Source organism: Neodiprion lecontei, chromosome 6 (assembly GCF_021901455.1).
Source record: "Neodiprion lecontei isolate iyNeoLeco1 chromosome 6, iyNeoLeco1.1, whole genome shotgun sequence".
Classification (NCBI taxonomy): domain Eukaryota; kingdom Metazoa; phylum Arthropoda; class Insecta; order Hymenoptera; family Diprionidae; genus Neodiprion; species Neodiprion lecontei.
In genome coordinates, this window is record NC_060265.1 from 25,299,985 (window position 1) to 25,323,028 (window position 23,044).

Genomic DNA, 23,044 nt, shown 5'->3' on the forward strand with positions numbered 1-23,044 from the left:
AGGTTTCTAGGCGGTATAATATTATAACATCTCTGATCAATTACATCATTGGATGTTGGTCAAAAAAAAAAATTTCTCATGGATATTGAGCGATAGAGAAGAATTTCTATAAAGATTTCATTCAAAAAAATATTTACATACATACATAAGTACACTTATTCTAATTTTATGAAACTATTTATGTTTAAATATGTTTAAATATTTTCCACGAGTCATTTCTTTGGCCTCTTCCAATCCCAGTTGGTACGCAGTATCGTGAAGTTTTTTAACTTCTGTAATAAGACCAGTCATTGAAAGGTTACCGAGCTCTGAAATAAAATGAGTAAACTGTTGAGTCTATAAGGGTCTTAAATCTAGAACAGAATATGGGATTCAAGGCAAAGAAGTCAGTTTGAGACACTTACGATGGAGTTTATTTATATCATCAGCTGCAAGAGTCGCTGCCCACGAAGGTGGTTCTGTTTGAGGGGAATTTTGAGCGACGTATTCGTTCACACCTGGAACTTCATCATTCGCTGATATAAACTAACTTTTATAAATAAAAAATTACGGAAATTTAAGACCTTGGGTAATCTAATGGTGAACTCACTTTGTTCAGGCCAGAGGTCCGGCGATGCTCGATCCAATTTTTCCAAGCTCATGAGACTCTCGTCAACCGCAAGCAGCTCTGAAAAATATAACAACAGGTATTCGCTTCTTGTTTACCATTCTTTGTTGAAATTTTAAATTACATCCTAACCTGATTCGTTCGCGGGTCCCTCGGACGCCATTTTGTTTATTACTTCATTTCCCGCTCTCTGCGGCTGGTTCAATCGGTTCAATCATATTTCAAACGGAGCAATATGGCGGTAGGTATGAGTATGCATGTGTATTCGTATGAATCGGTCACAGTGTTGTATGGGTTGTATGCATCACTGAACTATAATACAACGAATAGACCAGCGTCATACCGAAGATTCGCCGCTCTTGAGAACGATGCGCACCTGGTAGCGGACATTTGCGTTAAAAAAAATGTCCGCCGAGTTGTGATCATATACGTAATACTCCTACTAGTGTCTGTTCTGTTTCTCCATCGTGATTTCATGTTCATCAACTTCCGCCGTTCCATTAATCCAATCTGACGTGTAGAGACGTGTACCAAAAGTCAAACGCAGTTCACGTTTGTTAGGTTAAGTTCGTTTCTTAAAATTGATATTTACAGCAACGTGTTTTCAAAATGCTCGATCTCTTTACAATATTCAGCAAAGGCGGTATAGTACTTTGGTGTTTTCAAAGTACTACACAAATATTTACACCAAGTGTCAACGCATTGATTCGCAGTGTTATTTTACAGGCAAGTATTCAAAACAACATTATTACAATTACCAAGTGTTGACTTAATTTCCATTCATCGAAATCAACTGGTAGTCCGCGATGTTATATTGTGCTTGTCATGCTCGACAAGGTATTGAATCGTTGCAACCACTGGTTGGAATATCTTACCTTCGACAACTGTTCAGCCTGAACATATGGCAATGGATTTGCACTCGTGTGAATTTTGGTTACATTTAACTCTACAAAAATCATATTGTTGAAGAAGCATCTGCTGTATGAGAAAAGGATCAGCTTAGTTGATTTGACCTTTCAGTAACGGAATAAGTTATCGCAAAATAAATTGGCATATTATTTACAGGAGCGAACAGGTAGCCATACGTTTGATCATGACTCGTTGCGACTTCAATACAAGCTGGACAATGAATTTGAGCTTATATTTGTGGTGGCATATCAAAAGATACTCCAGTTATCCTATGTGGATAAGTTTCTTTCCGACGTTCATCTTGAGTTCAGAGATCGATACAAAAATGAGCTAGCAAAATCACAGTGGTTCTATAATTTTAACTTTAAGAATAGTTATGATGCCATACTAGCAGCTGCTGAGCAATGGGGAAAACACCAGGCTAAACTTCCAAAGCAGATGCGTACATTCGATGAAAGTATTAAATCAAAGAAAACTGTCGCTAGTATGATTGAAAGAAAGGACGACAAAGACAACAAAAAACAAGGTAAAGTGTTTAGCTATTTCAACTAAAAATCAAGATTTAACTATTCCATCTGGGTATTCATCCTGGTTTGCAAACTTTTGCAAGTATTTCTTACTTAGTAGACTTGTATATAAGAGTAAGAAACTTGTATCATTAGTTGGATATAGTTTTGATGCTTTGGGTTGATTACATTATCATTTACGTCCCTTCTTATCATAACGCTTCACTAACTTGGTATTTTTAGGAAAGAAGAAGAAGGGGATTTTTTCCAATGATGATAGTCATTGTAAGTGGTAACTGCTATCATTGTTGTGTGAATCTAGTTACTAAAATCGTATTCCTTTTTCACATTAATCAATTATTCTCACTGTAACCTTAATTCCTAAACATATTTCATCTGCTGGTGATTTTGAATGCAAGGATGTGGCGAGATTCCACAAGGTTTCTAAATTTGTGGAAAATCGTATAATGTTAATTCAAATTTTACATACGAAATTTTTCAGTGAAAATTCAAGAACCTGTCAAACCAGATGTACCAAAACAATCTCCAGTTACAAATGGAGAGTTGGACGAAGAAACTCTCTTAGCTAATAGACTCAAACTTGTACAAAAAATAGCTGGGCCAAAGAAGAAAGCAGATAAACAGTAAGAAGTTTTCCAAAATTTTGCGGTTTGCTGTAGTATAATGATGATGAAATTAACAAGCAACAGCTTCCATTAAAAATATATTCCGGGCGAGACAAACCCCCCTCCCCCTGCCACAAACTTTTTGATCATTGGCACAATGCTGCTTGCTGGTTTTAATTGAAAACATTTTAGTACAATTGAAAGTTGTGTAAAATTTGTAGAAAGAGCCCAAAACCCGAGAAAACTGGAAAGCAGCCTCGAAAATGGGAATTGGGAGGTACCAACAAAGATTTGGTCAACTTGGAACTGGAACGTACAACGGATAAACGTGAAGATGTTGAAAATATTATTCAAGCAGATACATCGGTAAGTGTTGTACTGCAGACTAGGAAAGCTCTGATACTAGCTAATTTCACAAAAAAATTTAGATGGTTGGGAAAATGAAGCCTGGGATTCAAGATTTGGAAGTTGAAGATGAGCCCGAAGACGTGAAAATGCAATCACAAAAACCTGGAGGTGTATTTTCCATTTTCAAAGGACTCGTTGGTAACAAATCCCTAACCAAAGAGGATATGCTGCCAGCATTAGACAAGTTCAAAGATCATTTGATATCTAAGAATGTTGCCGCTGATATTGCATACAAGTTGTGTGAATCTGTGAGCACAAAATTGGAGGGAAAAGTATTAGGTACATTTGACAGTGTTGCTAGTACGGTTAAAAATACACTGACTGAAGCTTTGGTACAAATTTTATCACCGAAAAGAAGAGTGGATATACTGAGAGATGCGTATGAAGCTAAGAAAAATAACAGACCTTACGTGATGACATTTTGTGGCGTTAACGGTGTTGGAAAGTCGACGAATTTGGCAAAAATCTGTTTTTGGTTGATTGAAAATAATTTCAGAGTCCTAATTGCCGCTTGTGACACTTTCAGGTAACATTGACTCTTCTCTTTTCACTGTCATGCGTTAATATCATCGAATATTAGTAACGGTTTAATAAGAGTTCATCATCTTCGTCACTTATACGCAGAGCTGGTGCTGTAGAACAGTTGCGGACCCACACGCGGCATTTAAACGCCCTACACCCACCTGAGAAACATAACAATCAAACAATGGTGCAACTGTATGAAAAGGGTTATGGAAAAGATGCTGCTGGGATAGCCATGGAGGCCATACGTTTTGCCAAAGATGCTAGAATCGACATTGTCTTGGTAGATACTGCTGGGAGAATGCAGGACAATGAGCCGTTGATGCGAGCTTTGACAAAATTGATTAAAGTCAACGAGCCAGATTTGGTGCTATTTGTGGGCGAGGCTTTGGTCGGCAACGAGGCTGTTGATCAATTGGTCAAATTTAATCAGGCTCTAGCAGATTATAGCAGTTCCGTTAATCCGCATATCATCGACGGCATTGTGTTGACTAAATTCGACACCATTGACGATAAGGTACCGTAAGATGAACTTCTCCCCATTCTGTAAATATGGAATACCGAATAAAATAATGAGTGTTACGTTAATGTGTTTTGTGAAAATATTGTTGATTCAGAGAGTACCAGTTTTGGCTAATATTTCTTTGTATTTCACGAAGTTTTTTTTAACTTGCAGGTGGGTGCTGCTATTTCTATGACTTACATAACTGGTCAGCCAATTGTATTTGTTGGAACTGGTCAAACGTATATCGATTTGAAAGCACTAAACGCCAAGGCTGTAGTTCATGCCTTGATGAAATAGGTTTGTAATTAAAAGAAGATTTCAAAAATTTATGTAACATACATTTTTTCGCACTTATGTGTTGTTAATTATACATTTCATTACGATGCATTACATATACTGAAACACACGGACACGGACATACAACAGACATACGAGCATAGGTATAACATCAAAATATATTTCGCTTTTCCAAATTTCACAGTAAGGATTATTCTGTAACATGGTAAAATTTAAGATATGCAATAATTACGACGTCCATTTAATACGTTATTCGTTTTATGACGTCTATGAAACAAGGTTTCAACAATTTATTATTTTTACTCCATAAAACGGTGAAGAGTATACCGTTGCAAATCCTCTTTGTGACATTTTTAGGGTTATAATGTAATAGTAGATGAAAATGATTATTTATTGTATAGATACATTTAACGAACAATTTTATAAGAAAAGTTTAATAAAAATAAATGTAATTCTTATTTTATGGTCATTTGTCAATAATCACTAAGGTAAAATTGAACCGATCTACTGAACACACGTCACATTTCGAGTAATTGAGGATTTGGTATAACTGTTGTCAAGGTTCGGTGACTTGCTATTTTTTCCTGTGTACGCAGCTCCATTTACAGCGCGGAAATTGCATTCGTTCATTATTTATTATTCTTACGATAAAACGAATTTGAATAATATGTACGCGTGGATTTCACAGTCATCCAGTCATGTATCGTATACTCACGTTACTTACTGTCGTCCTCCGTTGACAGTTGAGGAGTTCAATTAACTAGAGCTTTAAGTGCCATTTTTTCGTAATAAATTCCACAGGCAAATTCAAGCGATGAATAACTCTGCAGCGAGAAAAAAAGAAAAAACGGTTCTTCTCGGTTTTTTTTCCAAATTTCTTGTCACTGGCACTTGCAACCCTTTTTTAATTCTCCTCAACATTTATTCATTAAATGGAACCCATTGGTAACTGTTCGTCTACGCTTCGATTTTCCTCCTTTCGATCTGTTTGCTCCTCTTCTAGTTCCCAGTTTGCCGCATCGTCAAACTTCAATTCTTCCGGAATAGTACCCAAAATTGGCAACTTAATAATAAGCCCTTAAAGAAATTTAATTCACCCTAGTTAAACTCAAGAATTATCGGATTATAGTACTATGCAAAATATCTGTGGGTATACATTGTGTACAGTATCTCACTGAAATACATCATTAGCCCTAGAAAATTAATTTTTACCTGTTACTAGTCCCGTGACAATTGCAATTAATATGGTAACCAGGAGCGTTAGCAACTGATATCCCGCTTGCTGGCCAGCCGTTCTATCCTGACCCGGTTTTACCGGATAATCATCATTGATTTCACCCAGCTCTTTTGGCGACGAAGGAGCTCTTGCTTCGAATATCTATACGAGCATGAAATCAGAGTTGTAAATCTTTGACATTTACCGATTCGCGGTAATGTATAATAATAAGAGGCTGTAGAATTTGTGGAAATTCCATTAAATCGTATTGATCCATCTGATCTATAGATCCCCTCCACGGAGCGATATCGAGACGAGACCGTCCCTCTCTTTCTTACCTCGTAGAGCGAATAACGATAGTCTTCCAGCGTCGCGAGGCCCGCCATAAGCGCTCCGAATATTCCGGCAAGAACACCGGGCATCCCGTGTAAATTGTGAACGCCACAGGTGTCATGAATTCGTAAGAATTTTTGTATCAATGGCTGAAACGGTCGAACAAACGTTTACTATTTAGACGTGAATGAGAATGAAGTCACTTTTGAAGAATGCGTGTCAGCTAGAGTCGCGAATGTTGGCGAGGAGCTTATAGTCTTCGAACCAACTGTGATTTATGCAAGTACGAGTTTTTAAAAAATATATGGAATTGCTCTAACCGTCAAGTATCTGTAGCCGAGAACGCTGAGAGCTCCCGCAATAGATCCAATTATAAGTGCACCGAAGGGTTCGCACATCATCCCTGAAACAGTACGATTACAGACACGTTGAGCGTTGATGCTGATCGACGATTCTTTCTTTGCTCTTCCAATCATCTCCGGTTATAACGTAATCTACCTGCTGCTGTGCCAACGGCAACGCCCCCGGCGAGGGTTGAATTTTGTACGTGAACCATATTGAATTTATTGTTTTTAGATACAAGGGCCGACGTTGCAAACGCTGCAACGCAGCTGCCGGCTATCGAGAGTAAAGTGTTGATTATCGCTCTCTGCTGATCGTCGCCGTGCAACGCGGCGCTGTTGAAGGAGGGCCAGAACAGCCAGAGAAATATCGTACCTGTTGACAAGAATTTCGATTTCTCAGTCTTCGACTCTGTCGTATATGTATATCTTCGAATATCGAAGTCCACGTAGGTATCTCAAAGGCGAAAAAGGGCTCAACAGTCCCAATTTATGGACAATTACGAACGAAAACACTCCGAGACATTTTTATTTAACGCAGCAATAAAGAAATGGTCCACGTATCTGAATTCTACGAATTTACTATTACGATTTCGTAGATTCCGTGCCATTTCTTTATATCTGTGTCAAATGAAAATATATTTTAGTGTTTTTGAATTTTGTTCAGAATTGTGTACAGAATGAGCCTGTTAAGCCCTTTTTTGCGCTTGAAATATTTGAAGTCGTGCACGACAACGTCGAAATCGACCAGGACATCCCCTTAAGGCTAACCGATCTCTTAAGTACCTATCATCGCAAATATGTCCGACTGATAATTGGAACCTTCCAAGGGATGCTCCTTCGGTGCTTCCTTGTACCCGAGAACGAAGCTAATGGCTAGACCGAAGTACGCCCCGAATACGTGAACGTACATGCTGTCTCCAGCGTCGACCGCCTGTAATTTTCATCATCAGAGGTGTCATGCTAAGTGGATGTAGGGCTCAAGCGTGTACGCTCGACCGAAACTTTGCAAGTCGTTCCAGTTCAAATTTCTGCCGAGTAACTAAAACGTGTTCAATCTTACCCTGAAGTGATGCTCTCCTATGTACTTGTTGACAGTGTATACAACAAGTTCTATCACTCCCATGACTATCAGCTGCATGTAAGTCGTTTTTCCCAAAAGTGCTCCCATGGAAATTAAGGGCGCGGCCACGGCGACATCGGCGCTGAGCAGACTGTGAAGAGAATTTGAAAGTTTGACGAAAGGTGCCTTGGAATGAGAGTGGAAAGGTAAATCTGTGTGAGTTGCTCGTACCTTTGCAAGGACAATGGTGCTTTGCCGGATTCTTTCGACAGGTACAATACTCCCTGACAGAGTATTGCGACTTGGATCAAAATTGCAGCGACGAGAAATGTGAGGCCAACCGCGCTCTGTCCGTATTTTCGTAGAAAAGTCATCAGAAAACCGAATCCAACCCATATCATCACGTGGACATCTTGATACACTGGAAATTTTTTTTAAAATACTCAATAAACAAGTTAGGCTCATGCGGTTTCGGAAAAAAAAAAGTTAACGTATAATGCCTGTTTGTTACGCGCTCTCCAATTCGTTCCGTACGTTCGTCGCACATTTTGCTTGACTTGTGATTTTTCGTGAACATTCAGATTACTTACGCGCGTAAGCTCGGGGCGCATCGTCTTGTTGATTCCCGTTCAAGTACGGATGGACATTGTTTGCTATAGAACGAGCATTCGATTCCGGTCCGTATTCGGAAAGCGCAAGAAATCCAACGATAATAATCGCCTCAACGAAGATCAGACCGATACCGTGTGCGAAACGTACCATCCGAACCATGGCGGTGTCTCCGTTTCTGCGCCTTGTTGATTGTCTGTCATTTTTCAATACTACCATGCTTCTAATCTATTCTTCAACGCGTTTCCGTCGCGGTAATTGTTAGCTTATTTCAAATCTACTCACAAGAATTACGGAGGAGGGGGGGATCTGTTAGCAATACGATTTTCCACAAATGTATACTATTTAAAAATAAAAACATAAACAAGTCATGAAGACTTGCGGTAGGTAAAAACTGTCTGTATAGCACAAATAAAACGCCGCGCGGCGGCACAGCTTTGATTACGCGATGTATTTTTACGAAATCTGTGTTACTTCGTATAATTACAATCGAGGAGATAATTATTATCTCTGGACTATAGTCGACCCGGGACACTTTGAAGTTTACGTTGCTCAACTTTCGCTACATACGCGACTGAATTTAAATAATATGTAGATTCATCGATGGTGAAAAGTTCAGGTTTTTTTTTTCAGTTATAGCTGGAGTTTAAATTTCAGGATGCACTTATCGCTGTTTATTTAGTTATATGTTAGCTGCCTTATTTCTTCCTGTCAATATACAATGCTGGGCAGAAAGTTCGAATTTCGAGGTGGCGCTTTTGACGTGCGATAGAAACTTTTTTGCAACACCTGCATGGAAAGTCCACTTTTATGCACCATTTACAAGCACCGAAAGTAGTCTTTTATACACATGTGCGGGAAAAACTTTCGCGCATCGCTAGCGGTGTGCGAAAAAGACGATGCGCTTTTATTCACAGTTGCGCATTTCGCAAACAGCTGCACTAACGCCACCGACGGAATAGTTTGTCACTCTTTGCCGTGCTCGACATCGTCACTGAACAGACATCGTGCCGTGGTTTCGTGTAAATATAATCGTGTATGTCGGACTTTCCATTACAGGTGTAGCAAAACATAGAGTTCGATACTAGTGCGCGAAAGTTGGCAATGCCTATCTCGCGTGAATGCGCCACACTCGCCCTCCAACTCGTCTCCGGGCTCGTGCTGCGCATTCACACTTGTGCGGGCATTGCCACCTTCGCGCACTAGTATCGAAAAACACTATTATACCTATCAGAAAATATTTCAACCAGTCCTTTCGCACATTTTTTTCGATTATATCGCGACTCCTACGGTAAGGTTCGAATTAAATCCACACGTTCTTTTTACACTTTATACCCCGCAACCGAAAGCGGATATGATTGAAAGATCGGAATACGGTTTGTTTCTTCGGAAATCTTTTAACTACGAATCGACGGATGTACGCCGTGTATGATGTTAATCATAATTTAGGCGAAATAATATATTAGACCGACACACCTTGGTCAGAGCCAATCTTCAACTGAATTTTACGGACGTTTTAAGCGTTGGACATTGAATATCACGATCAGTTGCCAAATCGTCGGAACTAAAATACGTGAATACAAATACCGGTTTATATATACAATTGATTGGTGAGATAAGAGAATAATACTCTTCTTTATTGTCGCATGATCTTAAACGTATTTTACGCGTGTACGTGTTCAGGACATAGTTGCGAAATGTATTTATACGTTCATTTCGAACGTAAGTCATTTTCGTAAATTACGCTAATAACAGATCGGACTCTCCATTACAGGGAAGAGTCCCGTCGAAAGTTTAAATGCAACGTCACTTTCTTGGTACAAATGATAATTTTACATTGCTCTGCGAAAATCTATCTGCAGTACTTTGGGAATTGGGCGCTAAATCATTAGACAATATCCGAAAATTCCGTTTTCGACTTCGTCTGCTTTCATTCGCTTTAGGAAAAAAATTATCTTTTTCATACATTTCTACATTGCTGAAGTATTCGTGAACATTTTTTTCAACGGTATATTTCGTTAGATGAATTTACCGCTCTGGTAAATAAACAGTGTCGTACATGTGTGCCCGCATTGTTTCGACAGATTTTTGCTATACATTCCACCGTATCTTGCGGCCCTGAGAATTATCATCACCAGGATATTTTGAATAACGCATGAAACTTAACTTTGCATACTTTTCTTTTATGCATTAAGTACAGGCAATTCAGCGCGCAGTTTTTTTTCATAAAAAAAAAAGAAAGCATAAAAAAAAAAAATTTGAAATATACAGTACAGAATTTTAAAAAGAATATATAAATGGCTGGGAATTTTTTCGATATCGAGAATGCTCTTATTGTTTTAAACATTCTTGCAAAACTATATTAACATGCGGAAAGAGCTTCGATAGCTTTCTTAATTTCGGCAGACAACGTTCGTATCAGGGCCCAGAATTCGTTTGGGCTTTAAATAATTACTGTACCCGTTGCTCGAGAAATCCCGTGGGAAATATATAATCTATATATACGAGAAACATCGAGCCTGAGAGTCGTTGAATCTTAAGCCGGCAGTATAGTAGACAAGTCCGCCGGGTTCCCCTTCTTAGTTTCAATTTCCCTTTTCTCTTCTGATTCTATTCTCATTGCTGCGAATTCATTTCGCGTGTCGGAATTCAGGGAGTCGATTTCAATCTACCTGAGATTAGTTCAGTCGGGAAAATTTTCGCGATCGAGGCGTATAAAAATATGCGAAATGATTGTCAAACGGCGTGAAACAGTCGTATGATCTTTATACTATTCTCGGCAAAAATCTAATTTCCACGACAAGTAGAAAACGATGTATATTCAGTGAATTGTTTCGGGTTATTCCACGATGCCAGCGGCTACTGGAAATTGCTTAAGTAATGACTGATCGAGGAACGAGGAGATAACGCGCAACGGACAACCGGGTAAGCCAAGAATTTTCATCGATTAAATTGATCGTAGATTTTGGGCTCAAAAATTGTATACGGATGATAGTATCAGGTGCGTATGAATTATTTTCATACGAGTCTATGCGCTGGCACATTGAACAAATTTCAGTAAAACAAAGTGCCTAGAATACAAGCGTTTAAATTTGATTTCATATCCAGCTATACCGTGTAAACGGTCCTTATAAACCGACAATTATTATCGGCGAGAGAAAATCCTTGTTAAACACTTAACGCCTCTGCTATTAGGCGCCAAATTCGCACAGCTGTAATCGTATTTGCAGGCTCTAACACTTTACGTTACGTTGTTATTATTAAATGTTGTTTTGCTCGAAATAGCTTCCATGTTCGTTACTTGCACGCACCTGTGTTACTATGTCCGTGCGGCAGGTGGGCGGGTTTGCGTTTGAACATCAAGTTACACGAGTTAATTACGATACAACACAGAGCGAAGAGCTGAAACGTTCTCACACATTCACCTCGGGCAATAATATCGGCGTAAACAAAGTTTCCGACGTACTTGGGTAGATGCTGATCTGGCCGTTCTTGTTGTCCGGATCGGTCGAGTTCTTGTCACTCCTACTTTTGGGTCTGGCCTCCGAGTCATATTTCATGAGCGTGCCCATTAGCACGATTATCACGATTTGTAGTGCAAACAAGTAAAGCACCTGCTTCGTCATTCCGCCGGGCAAATGCATCCCCTGAAGAAAGTTAAAAGGTAAATGAAAGAGCTTGATTTACTCGAATATTGAAATTTTCATTATGTACCCACGTAACTCCGCCTTACCTGGCCCATCACGACGTCTCTTCGCAACTTTTTAAACTCGATTACTTTCCTAAATTTATCCGCGCCGATCGCGGGCTCACCTTTCAAATCGAACGTAAATCACTCTGTCGCTATTATATACGTATATATGATGGCAAGGAAAACGCGGTTCAGACGAAACCTGTTATAAATATACACTGAAAAATTTTATACCCAATTAATGTAGGTACGTCTATTACATATTTCTTCTCAGACCGCTGGATTTAAACTGATCACCGGGATACGAGCCGACCTCCCTACCGGATGCGCTTTGATCAGTGACGGCCTAACGTTCCTCGCATGCTTCTAATTCGGCACTTTTATTCATCGCCAAACGAGCTTGTGTGCACTTCTCTATCGCCGATTCACCATTGCGCACATAGGAGATGATCGCGTGTCGTGTTATACGTCGAGTTATTTCGGACCATATACCTACGCAAACTTTATCCTTCCCCGACAATTAATTTGGACAATGAACGTAGGTCGTGCCACGTATAATGCAAGCGAACTGTATCAACGTTGACTTATCGTCAGAGCTTTACGAGACTTTTTGCAATTGTCCACGGTTTTTAGGTCGCGATCACGCTTCGGCTGTACAAGAAAGACAGAACTGCACTGGTACGCATACGACTTCTTTGATTGTCCCCAAGCCTTGCTCATCGCTTCTGCAAATCGATATCGGAGGTTAAATTGATTCCGAAGCCTTTAATTTTAGATTGGAATGAAATCGATATGACTTGTGCAACGCGTGCGATCGAGAGAAAAACGTGAAAACAAACGGGCAAACACGACGTCGGTCGATTAGCCCTTTGCTAATTGATTTTATACTCATTATACGAGTACGAAGTATTCCCTCCGTATATATTTGCGGCAGTGAAATTCAAATTAGTCTGTAGTATATATATATATGTACACAATATAAAAATACATACACGCGTTACTGTAATTAGCGCAAAACTCGTTTTTTTTCAGGGGAGTGGAGAAAGATTCTTCTTATTATACAACACGACGGTAGAAGCGCGAATGCGAGTAAATAAAAGCAAACTGTCGTTTATTAGAAAATCGTTGGGAGTGAATTTCGGGTTATAGAGAAAGAAAAGCTCCATGTTTCAACGCGTGTAACTTCCAGTTAAACAATTCGTCCGCCTTTCTTTTTTTCCCCAAGTAATATTCGCGAATTGCTATTGGCTTACGGCCAAATTGCCTGCAGAAATTAGTACGGTACTAATTCGCCTCTGCACATACTATATATATGTACAAATGGATCTGCCGAGAGACTGGAAAGATTTACTTTTATCGGTTTAACTTAGAATTTTAAACTTCAAACGACGGCTGTTCGCGTTTCCACAATACTCCGCATCGATTTCTCCAGATCCTCGCTTAATTTTCTTCAGATATTCTCATTGTCTTACTGCGACGAGAGAGAGGTAGAGAAAAAAAATTATCCTATCCCACACAAATTTTCTCTGTCTAGCCTGTCAGCAGAAACGTATATATATATATGATTATTTTTCACGCACACTGCGATCAGAATATGACACGCATTGTCGCAACTTCCAATCCACGTTTGCAGTATTGCAGTAGAGTACGAGCGACGGGATGAATTTACGGTCAACTTTCCCCGACCAAAAGCGAACAGAAACTAAACGAAACTCCTCGATGTTGATAACAATGTTATATGTACATGTATGCCCGTTACGAGTTGACCGCAATTAGCCTCAATGTAATTTGGTGTATTACGTATGATAATAATCATCTGGAGAATAACTCGACCGCGCAACATAACAGAGACTGCAAGTATGATTGAATTTTTTTATTTTTTTGAAATCCGAAACCATACGCTTGCAGTGCAGCAATTAAGAAAATTAATTAAAAGCGCAACGAGAAGGAATGAGAATTTATTGTGCGGCCGATGCGATGGAAGCGTCCTGTCGTACCTCGGTTTCCACGTAATATAACATGGTGTAAAAAAAGAAAATTTCCGTCGAACAAACGAACAACATCAATCTGCAGACTGGTAAAAAGTCTGTACCCACACAGTCAGAAAAGAAATGTACTTACGCTGCTGCGGGGAACTCGAGCGATCGTCTGCGGCGGATAAAAAAATAAATAAAATGTGCGATAAAAAAATTAAATTAAGTGTCGAGAAGGTCTTCATCTGTCGCCGGTCGCAGGAGGTCTGAGTATTTTATAACGTGCGTCAAGACGGTGCGGCAAGACAGATGTTGTTCGTTGTGAATTAGGTTCAAATGGAAAACGAAAACAAATCATACCGATCTGCGGGGCAGAAATCGTTTAACGAGATTTTATTTACGTTGCTACAGGCATACCGATCTCTTCGTAAATACGCGTCACTGTTCTCCTCGACAGCAAAATGCCGTTGATTTTTCGTCTTCTCTTCCTCTCCCTCTTTCCATCAGCGATTGGTTTACTTTTTGAAACCATAGTACGGATCTTTCGATTCGTTCGTCAAATTATCGCGAACAATTTCTTTCCGTAGTTTTTATTTTAATTAGGATACGGATAGTTATGCAATCAATCTTTTTTTACCAGGGTATAACGAGAGAGAAAGATATGATGCAGAAATAATTTTTTATCTCATTGTTAGCTTTATTTTGTTCTGATTTAATTAACGTTGATTTTGTTTTTTTTATTACTATTTTGTATTATTATCATTTATGCTGGTAAACCTTATAAACGAACATGTTATACGATGCGTATGCGTTGGGACTGTGGTTTATAATCATTTTATTATATTCATCATATATCTTGGGTAATTCTCGAATTATACATATACATTGTGCCAGGTATAATATCGGACTGTCGTACACTTTGTTTTTGGAAAATTCACTTTCTACGGTATCACGTAAATATTAAAGAGTATTCATTTTCACTGTAGCCTTTGACATGTACAATATTAAAGTATAGCAAAAGAGAAACAAAACGGAACGTTGAAACAAAATACTAACAATAAAAAACCATTAAATACATACTGTGCGTTACATATGCAGCGCTTGGAAATCCGCGTAGTTTGAAAAAATATTGATAATATGCTAAAAAATATTTTATTCCAAATCTTATTTTTATGTAATACGTTATTATACTATAATTATACTTCATATCGACGCACACAAATATTCGTATATCGCAACGAGAGATTTTCTTTCACGTATTTTTGTAATCTTGTAATCATATATCGTCGGCAATGCGCTAATTAAAATCGATCGAAATTACTGTTGCTTTGTTTTTTTTTTTTTTTTTGCGAATTAACGTTTAATTTTATCTTGTTAAATTGCAGTCACACACATAAAGCATTCTTATACACTAATAGTTGTTTATATTAGTCATTTATTTCTTAATTACTCGATTTCACTATATACGAAATGTATTTCTTTTACTCTAAACATCATATCAATTAATTCTTCGGGGCTCTCTTCCCTTCTTCCCTCCGCCTGCACTTATACCAATCTCCCATCTACCGATTCAAGTATCTCTACTAAGACGCCCATGAATTGCATAATTACTACACGAATTATTCAGCGAAGTAAATGATTGTGATGTCGACAATTTGACAGAGAGGAAAAAAAGAAAATTTTCAACTTTAAGGATGGCAGAAATGATATAGGTACATTGAAGTTATAAATTGCGTCATTTTTGCAATCGTGGCACGGTGAAGGTCACGTTGCGTTGACGATTCGTTCGTAATAAAAGCTTGCATAATGTAGAATAGTCTCGACAATGCGTGGTATCAAATATATATAAATTTAAGTTAATTAGTTTTTTGGCTTTCGCGTTGCGTATTGAATAATGGCTAAGAAATATGAAAGATAAAATATATTTCAGTCGATTATAGCAATGTGTAAAGATATGTTTCGAAGACATCTCATACGCCGGTGTGTAGGACTGAAACACTTTGAACAATGTCTTCTCTTTTTTTTTGTTTTATCCAATGATTTATCAGCGTCATTCGTCCTCGCGGAACAGAAAAAAATTATCAATTAACGTTTAGACGGTCAATTACGTTCAGATGTAAGATTTTTTTTGCTGGATAATCGATTCCGCGAGTATTCTGATAGATTGATTAATACGTTGAGGGTCAACGGTTCGTTTCAGTCAAAATAAAATTTTTGTTTAATTTCTTTGTTTCGATAATCCTCTGTACATCAACTCGTTACTTCTTCGCAAATGAATATACTGTACGTACGATAATGAGGAGACGTATAAATAAGCTACAGGACTACAAAATACAGCACTAAAAGCAAAAATGCTTACTTCGTGCTTGTATAATGTAATATTTGGTATTATAATACAATGGTAATTCTTTCTTACGTTCTAAAACTATATTATTAAACTCTCAACGTGGATTATGTACCTCATCTCCCAGAGCTGCGATGCGGAGATATTTTCTTTCTCATTGTATTCATTGTCGCAAAGCAAGACGTTTCATATTTATTTCGTGCTTCGTTCATTTTTTTCAAATTTATATTCATTTAGACATCATATTAGTGTATTACAATTATTAACGACGTATGTTAATTAACGGGCGTTACAGTTTGAGAGTAAAAAAAAATGGAATTTCCCAATACGGATGAATATTGTTTTTCCGTTTTCGTATATTGTTTTTTTCTTTTTTTTTCATCTTCCTTCATCTTGTTAACGTAACTACACCGTAAGTTATAACTTCTTATTTATTCTTAAATCGTACCTACAAATGGTCTCACGCCTTTGTACACACTGAATTCATACAGCGGCGACTTACCGACATTTATTATTATAATTATCGTAATTGTATAGCTTTTCAGAACAAAGAGACCAACTTAATTATTTACAGTCTCGCTTCACTCACTATGTAATACGATATCCGCTTCTTTTACGTTTATTTCACATGTATTGAACCGGCGCAGCGTTCACAGTCGAACGATGGGCAATTACGAAAATGCAGCCCAGTTTCGCTCTTCCTCACCGGAAGGTCATAACCAGCTATCGTCAATTCGATCCGGGTTCTTTAAAAAAAGAAAAGGCCAAGTCGAGGCGTTTCCTGTACAGCCACCGATACACCGTCGCGGAAAGACGGTTACACAATTTTCCTTAAAAGTTCCACTAAATTTTTTCACTCACGGTACTCGAGAGTCAGCCGCATGCCCGTTTAAAGTATGTGAAATTTTTAATATCGACTGCGCTCAGCGCGATCAAACGAAATTTCACGGTCAGTATTTTAACGTAGGAAAAGCGAAACCAATGATTATAACAATTGGAACCCTTAAGGACTGCATAAAAGCCTACAAAATACCACGGATTTGAAGAGAATTGTCGTTAGGAGTTACCCGTCGCCTTTCACAAGTCATTCATTCTACGTGAATAATATCGCGAGGTTCGCCAAGGCGACAACGACGAGGATCCAGCGACTGAAAGACACCGCGTTCTCCGCCGATGACAGGGAAAACATTGACCCCGATGATGATCCGAAGAGCGTTTGTTCCGGATGGCTGAACGGCTGCTCGGACGCCATAAGATCCTGGCGGTCAGGGCAGGGCAGGTCTTCGGGATTCAATTGGAACAGATGCCTGACGTACCCAGTCTTACCCTCGACAACTTGCAACTAAAAAAAGAACCCACGTTACGCTCCCTCATATGTTTCCACTTTCCACTCTCTCGTTTCTCTTTTACTCCCGTCGTTGTAAATTGTCTTCAAAGTATATACTACCATGCATCTAAAAGGTAAATATCACGCCGTATGTACGTATATGTAATATATTATAAGCACATCCCGCCACCGTGGATCCGAGAGACTAGGGTGTGAAGGTATTTTGAATTTCCTTCGTTTATCGTCTGAGGCGCTCGATCAGCTCTTGAGGGAATTCCTACCTCCGAACGCGATCAAATCCCGCGAAAAATAAAAACCCTATATACGTAAGAACGCTCCGATTTTCTTTCACCGCTACGTCTCTCCGGGCTTATCGCTTTAGAGAGTGGAAACGAGAAACTTACGACACTGAAAGGACTCCGTTTTAACGAAGTGAGAAACTAAAAAAAATCCCTTCGCAAACCTTTTTTATACTCGACAAATCCCGCAGCCCGATCGGACCGTGAAACTCTCAACCGACGATCGACTGCTGCGAAAATCGAGCGATTTTCATCATTCTGACAAAGCCTCGATCGCGTCGATCAACTTCGCGAAAAGCACCTAGGTTTTGCTGTCGGATGTTTCGAAAGCGAGGGACGAGTTTGTTTTCAAACAGACGCGGACTGCGTTGTTCTTACCACTGGTTGATGATTGGTGCTAGCCGACGGATCCGCGACTCCCTCTTCGTCGTCGTAAGTGTACGAATCGTCAGGATTATCGTTTCTGTACGAGTATTCACCGTTGTCGCCCGTGGTGCCGTCGAGCATGACGTCGTCGGACGGGTAATCTTCTGCAATGTTTGAAACAAGAGTTATCATTTACCGCCGACACCGCGAGTCTCCCCTAATCCTTCGGAAGTTAGTCGACACTAACCGTGACGAGTGTCGATCAACGAAACTGCTCACCCCGTCTTGGCGATTACTCACCTTGGTATTGGGTATTTTCCGAAGTATCAGCCTGGCTTTCGGTTTGAGCGTCGTCGATAACTTGTACGGTGGAGTTGTTCAGCTCGAGGAAGCAGGTCAGTTCATCCAACGATTCTTTCAGCTGCGTGTTGTTCGTCTCGTTTCTCAATCCCCATATCCAGGCGAGTCTGCAGTCGCAGATCAGCTTGTTGCCTGAAACAATTTCGTATCGAGTGTTAAGATTCCAGAGAATAGGGGAGAAAAAACTTTGCGCCGATAATAACGGTGACGATGAGGATAATAATAATAGTCCATCAGGATCAACGACTTTTCACAACTCGTTCGAGGTGGGACGTTTACGCTGAGTATAAGCAAAGCTTCCAAGCTTCCTTGCCGTACTTTGTCGTCGTTCGACTCTCCTTAGTTTCCCGCGTCCCCGGGGAGATACGGTTTTTTGGACTTGTACCGATTGCCAAACTTTTTTCAATGCGTATACTCCGTGACTAACGGCAATTTTATCAGGGGTATCTTTTTCTTTGAAGATTACCGCGAATAATAACCGTTGGATCAATCTATATTATGAAGGGTGGAGGTAAGGAGAAGTAAGGTAATTATTGATCTTTTTTGGTCGTATCTGTTTGATCCTCGGTTCTAAAATTAACAAAAAATAAATTTGTAGCGTCTAACCTTCTGCAATCTGAAGATTGTTTTTAATCATCGAGAAATTCACAATTTGTGCCGTCAATTTATAATTTTGGAAAATAAAAGGTTTAATAATTGAGTCTAGAGGTGTCAATAACCGGTATTGCTCTTATCCGATCTCATATTGGTTTTCGACTGAAAAAGTGTCCGCCAAAAATCAGGAACTCACAAGGACTCTCTCGTTCTAGGATATCTGTGCAGTAATCCTTTGCGGCACAGCGTCTTAAATATGAGACAATGAGACATCGTTTTTGAATCGGTTATTCAAGATTTATATTCAACTTTTGAGATACCGCTGTAATTTTTTTTTTTTGTATAATTGGACTTCTCAGGTGTCAACGTTGATGTTTTAAGAGAGATTGTGATGATTCCGCGAATATAACGAGCGCCATAAATAAACAAAGTGTTGAAAATGCCTATTTTTACAGAATAAATGTAATTGTGAGAAGATTACAGGGACTAGAAATGTGAAACTCGGTAATCCTCGGTTGTCGGGCTAGCTGAAAACGAATCCGACGTCAGAATTTCAAAATTCAAGGTGTCAAATCCAATACAGCGGCCTGAGAATATAAAAATTGATCTTATTCCCTCATGTTGGATCCGCCATTTAGAATTTTGGAAACTTGTCAGATTTGCCCCGATTTTTGAAATCGGTGACCTCGAGAACCTTTGCGCATTAACCCAGCTTCAAGGAATTTAACTGTAGGGAAAAATGTACGCTTCAAAGGGACAAGGGAGGCGTCGCTGGGCGCGATGCATGCATATATGCACGAAGGCGCCACGCTTGTACGTCCGTTCCTACCATCCAACCTACGGGTGGGTTACTCAAAAGCGGCGAGCGATACATACTTTGATATCGTCGTGAATAACGAATGGGGCGCAGGGATGGAATCGGAGCGGGCCTCTCGAGTCTTTAATTAATTGTTTAATAATAAATTATATCTCCGCGATGCAGCAGACCGGGATAGGGGATAGTCGTCGGCAGTTCGGGTGCGACGGGACTCCCGTGGGTGTTTAGATATTTATACGGTTAGCGGGAGTCTGGAGCCCCTCGGCCCCCGCTGAAAGTCCGAAATGGCCCGCGGGGTCGGAGCGCCCTCGATACCTTAAACTCCGGTTAAATCTCGCAGCTTCCGCGGCTCCTCGCCGTGTTTACGCGAGCCGACAGCGAAAAACAACAAAGGTAGGCAAGCTTGCGTTTTTTCATCATCATCGCCCGGGATCAAGCGGCGTTGCGCGTGCCGATGTGACGCGTCGCTTCGACTTCGGAAATTATACCTTACACGTCGAAATTGCGGGGCGCGACGCGAGGAATTCTCGCACATGTGTTTGGAGATTCGAAAGATACGGGGTACGGTGCGTCTTTCACCCCTCTAGCTTCCGTAAGTCGCCCGTAGCTTTTTAGAGTAATTCACTTTGAATTCCTCCTTTCCTGCTTCCTCTTCCTTTCTTCCTTCCTTCGTTCCCGTGCAGTTTATACGCCGCGCGGGATGCGTTATACCTACTTCGTGAAAGAATACCAAATGGTTAATACCGTTTTCTCTCTCTCGAATCCCCCCCGTCGACCCCTTCAGGCAGGGGACTAAAATGTACTTTGAAATAATAACAGACCCCGATGCACGAGAGAGCCTCGACTCTCCTGTATATAACGTACGCTGTACGCCAACCTACGGTGGTAACAATGTTACGCGTGTGTGTTTTTGTATACGTACACGTATCTGTATGGGTGTATATGAGAATGTATCCAGTGAGTATATCTAGCGGGGAAACAAAAACTTTTCATAATTTATTTAAGGGGTAATTTCAGGGACCGTTGAAAGCCAATACGTGTCTACAGGCTTTCCCGCACGCGGCGAGCTTTCCTTACTTTTATCCAGTTATTTTTTCTCCTCCTTATTTCTACGTTCACTTTTCATATGGTTTTTTATTTTTTATTTATTTATTTTTCTTTGCGTCGGGTTCTTCGATTCCGTTTTTCTTTCAAATTATCTTCCGCTTTGCTGCGCGTCCACGCAAAAGTATAAAATTGAAGCGACGATTGACGGTCTACGCATGCGTGGTATAATCTCCGTTAAAATGTTATTATCTCGCATGTGTATACGTATGACGCTGCGCTTGACGGAAGAACGAGATATGAAAGTTAATTACACATCCCTCGATCGTGTGCGATACGCAGACACGGGTCAACTTGAATTGGGTGTAAAGACGGTACCTATGTTGAAAAACGATGCACGAATGCAGAAATCTGTGTGCCAATGTAACGCGTACGTAACAGGTCTGAGCGCTTTTCGGCGGGGAGCTGAATCGTTAATTTGTTTCGATTCGGTATCGATTCAGCTGAACTCCGAGAGGTATAAATGAACACCGCGTGTCCATCGGCCGACCGCAGAGGTATCCTATACAGGTATTGATAATTCGCGTATAAATGTATAACAAACAAAAAGAGATAACGATTTTTGCTGTTGAAAACGGAATCCTGGACGTGTGCTTGGAATAGCCGAGGCGCTCCAGGTTGCGGTGGAATCTTTAGGTTCTACACCCGGGAATTAATTAATTACAGTAATGCCGTCAATTAATTATCCGAAAGCCGGGAGGTGCGGGGTTGTGGGGGAAAAAATCACAACGCGGCTGACTTGCTCCCCCTGAACGCGAAAACCGGATGAAATTGGAGCCAGGAACCGTGAAAACTGCGGGGCCAACCGTCTGGTTCGAAACTCTCGCCTCGCCTCTCTCTCGGCTTCCATCCCGTTTTGCCGGTAGACTGTCGAGGCGACGGTGAATCCCGTATCCCGAGGGGACGTCTCCCGGGTGCTTGCCGGGCACCGGGACCCTGCATCGTGGGCGTGTCCCTGGGATATTAGGTTTTAATCATTTAGGGGATGAAATTTTAGGATGGAGGCGTGGTTGTCTGCCGCTCTGCCGGGAACACCCCTTCCTGTTTTATCATCGACGGAATGCAAACGTCATTTTGGTCACCTTCGACGCAATGCGCTTTGATCGAATCATTTGCAAACCGTCCGCACGCAATCAGGGATTCACGCCGGATCAGAAATCATCGTGCGAGTCGACGTCGAAAAACGGCACCGAAGGGCCGAAAATCGATTTTACCCCTACAATCAAATTTCTACGAATTTTCCGTACACGAGCGATACCGGTTGGCTCTGATGTAAAACTTATACATTCGGATAAAAGTTTGTAAAATTTCATGCGTAGCGTATCAAAAATTTATTAGGTAGAAACAAGGAGAATAATTTAGGCACGAAAGAAGATAAAACAAAAAAAAAAAAAGATACAAAACTGCGAGAACAGTGGATAAAATCAGAGTATTATTCACAGGTGGCTACTAAATTTCAAAGTCTAAATTATTGATGTACATAATTGAAATGCACGAGAATTGGCTACGTTGCGAATGCCAGAATTTATTATGGTATAAATTACGTGGAAACGCGGAATGAAGATTGATGGAAACGTAGGATTTGAAAAAGAGTCTAATCATTTCAATCTTTGCAATTGATAATAATTATTACCTACGTAACCAGCATTATAAATCAATCACTTTGCAATTTTTATACACGAACACAGAAGGCGCGCCTATCAGCTGTCATTTATTAATTCTCTATACATATACGTTTACATCTTCTAATGCAAGCATTTACATCCGATAGACGATACAAATTTATGGAATGAATTTAATGTTGCAGGCATCGACGCGTTCGTTTCTTCAAGTACCAACAATAAGCTGCAGCATGGATACGAGATCCTGAGAGAGCATTCAACCACCTCATTGCGGGCAAAGTGGTAAAAGTGAGTCTCGAATATTATATTTACCTCCACGCGTATAATATATAATATACACATATATACTTATATCCATGGTACCGTGAAAGGCAATCAAGGAAATATTAGCAATGGTGTAAACCCACAATATTCGCGAAAATGAAATTCACACCAAAGTGGCAATTCCGCACTCCCCGTAGGCATCTTACTTACACTATACGTATACTTTCACTTTCTTAGGCCCGCGACAAGTTGGAGAGGAGTGATAAATATTTCCTCCTAACAACGTCATCCCCCGAGGTTAAATTTCATTTCTGAATATCTCCCCCACCCTCCGCCCTCCG

The 23,044-nt window shown here is 40.1% G+C and overlaps 4 protein-coding genes across 15 annotated transcripts in view; 1 reads left to right on the forward strand and 3 right to left on the reverse strand.

The window, feature by feature from the left end:
* Nucleotides 1-103: 103 nt before the first annotated feature.
* LOC107218215 (protein lin-52 homolog) lies at nt 104-1,040 on the reverse strand. Of its 6 annotated transcripts, none has more exons than XM_046744494.1 (4): nt 740-1,040; nt 590-667; nt 405-497; nt 104-272 (listed from the first exon to the last, which is right to left on the reverse strand). In XM_046744494.1, exons 1-4 carry the CDS (start codon nt 768-770, stop codon nt 175-177), a joined length of 300 nt encoding a protein of 99 aa, XP_046600450.1. In that variant the 5' UTR covers nt 771-1,040; the 3' UTR covers nt 104-174. The 6 variants fall into 6 exon arrangements, with proteins under 6 accessions (XP_046600450.1, XP_015511504.1, XP_046600449.1 ...); XM_015656018.2 differs by having other exon boundaries at nt 104-308; XM_046744493.1 differs by having other exon boundaries at nt 405-503.
* A 44-nt stretch (nt 1,041-1,084) lies between these two features.
* LOC107218227 (signal recognition particle receptor subunit alpha homolog) lies at nt 1,085-5,213 on the forward strand. 2 transcript variants are annotated; one of them, XM_015656044.2, is made up of 8 exons: nt 1,085-1,333; nt 1,673-2,042; nt 2,266-2,307; nt 2,525-2,666; nt 2,870-3,014; nt 3,077-3,582; nt 3,681-4,095; nt 4,255-5,213. In XM_015656044.2, the coding sequence occupies exons 1-8, from the start codon at nt 1,217-1,219 to the stop codon at nt 4,378-4,380; spliced, it is 1,863 nt and encodes a 620-aa protein (XP_015511530.1). In that variant the 5' UTR covers nt 1,085-1,216; the 3' UTR covers nt 4,381-5,213. The 2 variants fall into 2 exon arrangements, with proteins under 2 accessions (XP_015511530.1, XP_015511531.1); XM_015656045.2 differs by lacking the exon at nt 2,266-2,307 and having other exon boundaries at nt 1,086-1,333.
* LOC107218217 (ammonium transporter Rh type A) lies at nt 4,440-13,867 on the reverse strand. Of its 6 annotated transcripts, none has more exons than XM_046744490.1 (11): nt 13,214-13,333; nt 11,676-11,835; nt 11,409-11,589; nt 7,565-7,754; nt 7,334-7,484; nt 7,057-7,204; nt 6,428-6,646; nt 6,250-6,332; nt 5,935-6,078; nt 5,593-5,758; nt 4,440-5,457 (listed from the first exon to the last, which is right to left on the reverse strand). In XM_046744490.1, the coding sequence occupies exons 2-11, from the start codon at nt 11,682-11,684 to the stop codon at nt 5,309-5,311; spliced, it is 1,440 nt and encodes a 479-aa protein (XP_046600446.1). In that variant the 5' UTR covers nt 11,685-11,835; nt 13,214-13,333; the 3' UTR covers nt 4,440-5,308. The 6 variants fall into 6 exon arrangements, with proteins under 6 accessions (XP_046600446.1, XP_046600445.1, XP_046600444.1 ...); XM_046744489.1 differs by having other exon boundaries at nt 11,676-11,851; XM_046744488.1 differs by having other exon boundaries at nt 12,985-13,333.
* A 1,070-nt stretch (nt 13,868-14,937) lies between these two features.
* The window catches only part of LOC107218219 (connectin), a 32,821-nt gene continuing 24,714 nt past the window's right edge, over nt 14,938-23,044 (reverse strand). The window contains exons 4-6 of the mRNA XM_015656025.2: nt 18,243-18,434; nt 17,955-18,106; nt 14,938-17,292 (exon numbers count right to left, since the gene is read on the reverse strand). Coding sequence (XP_015511511.1) covers nt 17,044-17,292; nt 17,955-18,106; nt 18,243-18,434 — 593 coding nt within the window. The 3' untranslated portion in view covers nt 14,938-17,043. The remainder of the gene's footprint in view (nt 17,293-17,954; nt 18,107-18,242; nt 18,435-23,044) is intronic.

Coding starts and splice junctions, on each gene's coding strand:
- LOC107218217 (XM_015656022.2), bottom strand. CDS start 8,161: ATGGTAGTATTGAAAAATGACAGACAATCAACAAGGCGCAGAAACGGA. Junction 7,755..7,923: donor TGCGCCCCGAGCTTACGCGC/GTAAGTAATCTG, acceptor AAAAATTTCCAG/TGTATCAAGATGTCCACGTG. Junction 6,333..6,427: donor TGCCGTTGGCACAGCAGCAG/GTAGATTACGTT, acceptor GTACTGTTTCAG/GGATGATGTGCGAACCCTTC.
- LOC107218215 (XM_015656016.2), bottom strand. CDS start 770: ATGGCGTCCGAGGGACCCGCGAACGAATCAG. Junction 516..589: donor GGACCTCTGGCCTGAACAAA/GTGAGTTCACCA, acceptor AGTTTATATCAG/CGAATGATGAAGTTCCAGGT. Junction 309..404: donor TGATATAAATAAACTCCATC/GTAAGTGTCTCA, acceptor ATTTTATTTCAG/AGCTCGGTAACCTTTCAATG.
- LOC107218227 (XM_015656044.2), top strand. CDS start 1,217: ATGCTCGATCTCTTTACAATATTCAGCAAAGGCGGTATAGTACTTTGG. Junction 1,334..1,672: donor TTCGCAGTGTTATTTTACAG/GCAAGTATTCAA, acceptor TATTATTTACAG/GAGCGAACAGGTAGCCATAC. Junction 2,308..2,524: donor TTCCAATGATGATAGTCATT/GTAAGTGGTAAC, acceptor GAAATTTTTCAG/TGAAAATTCAAGAACCTGTC.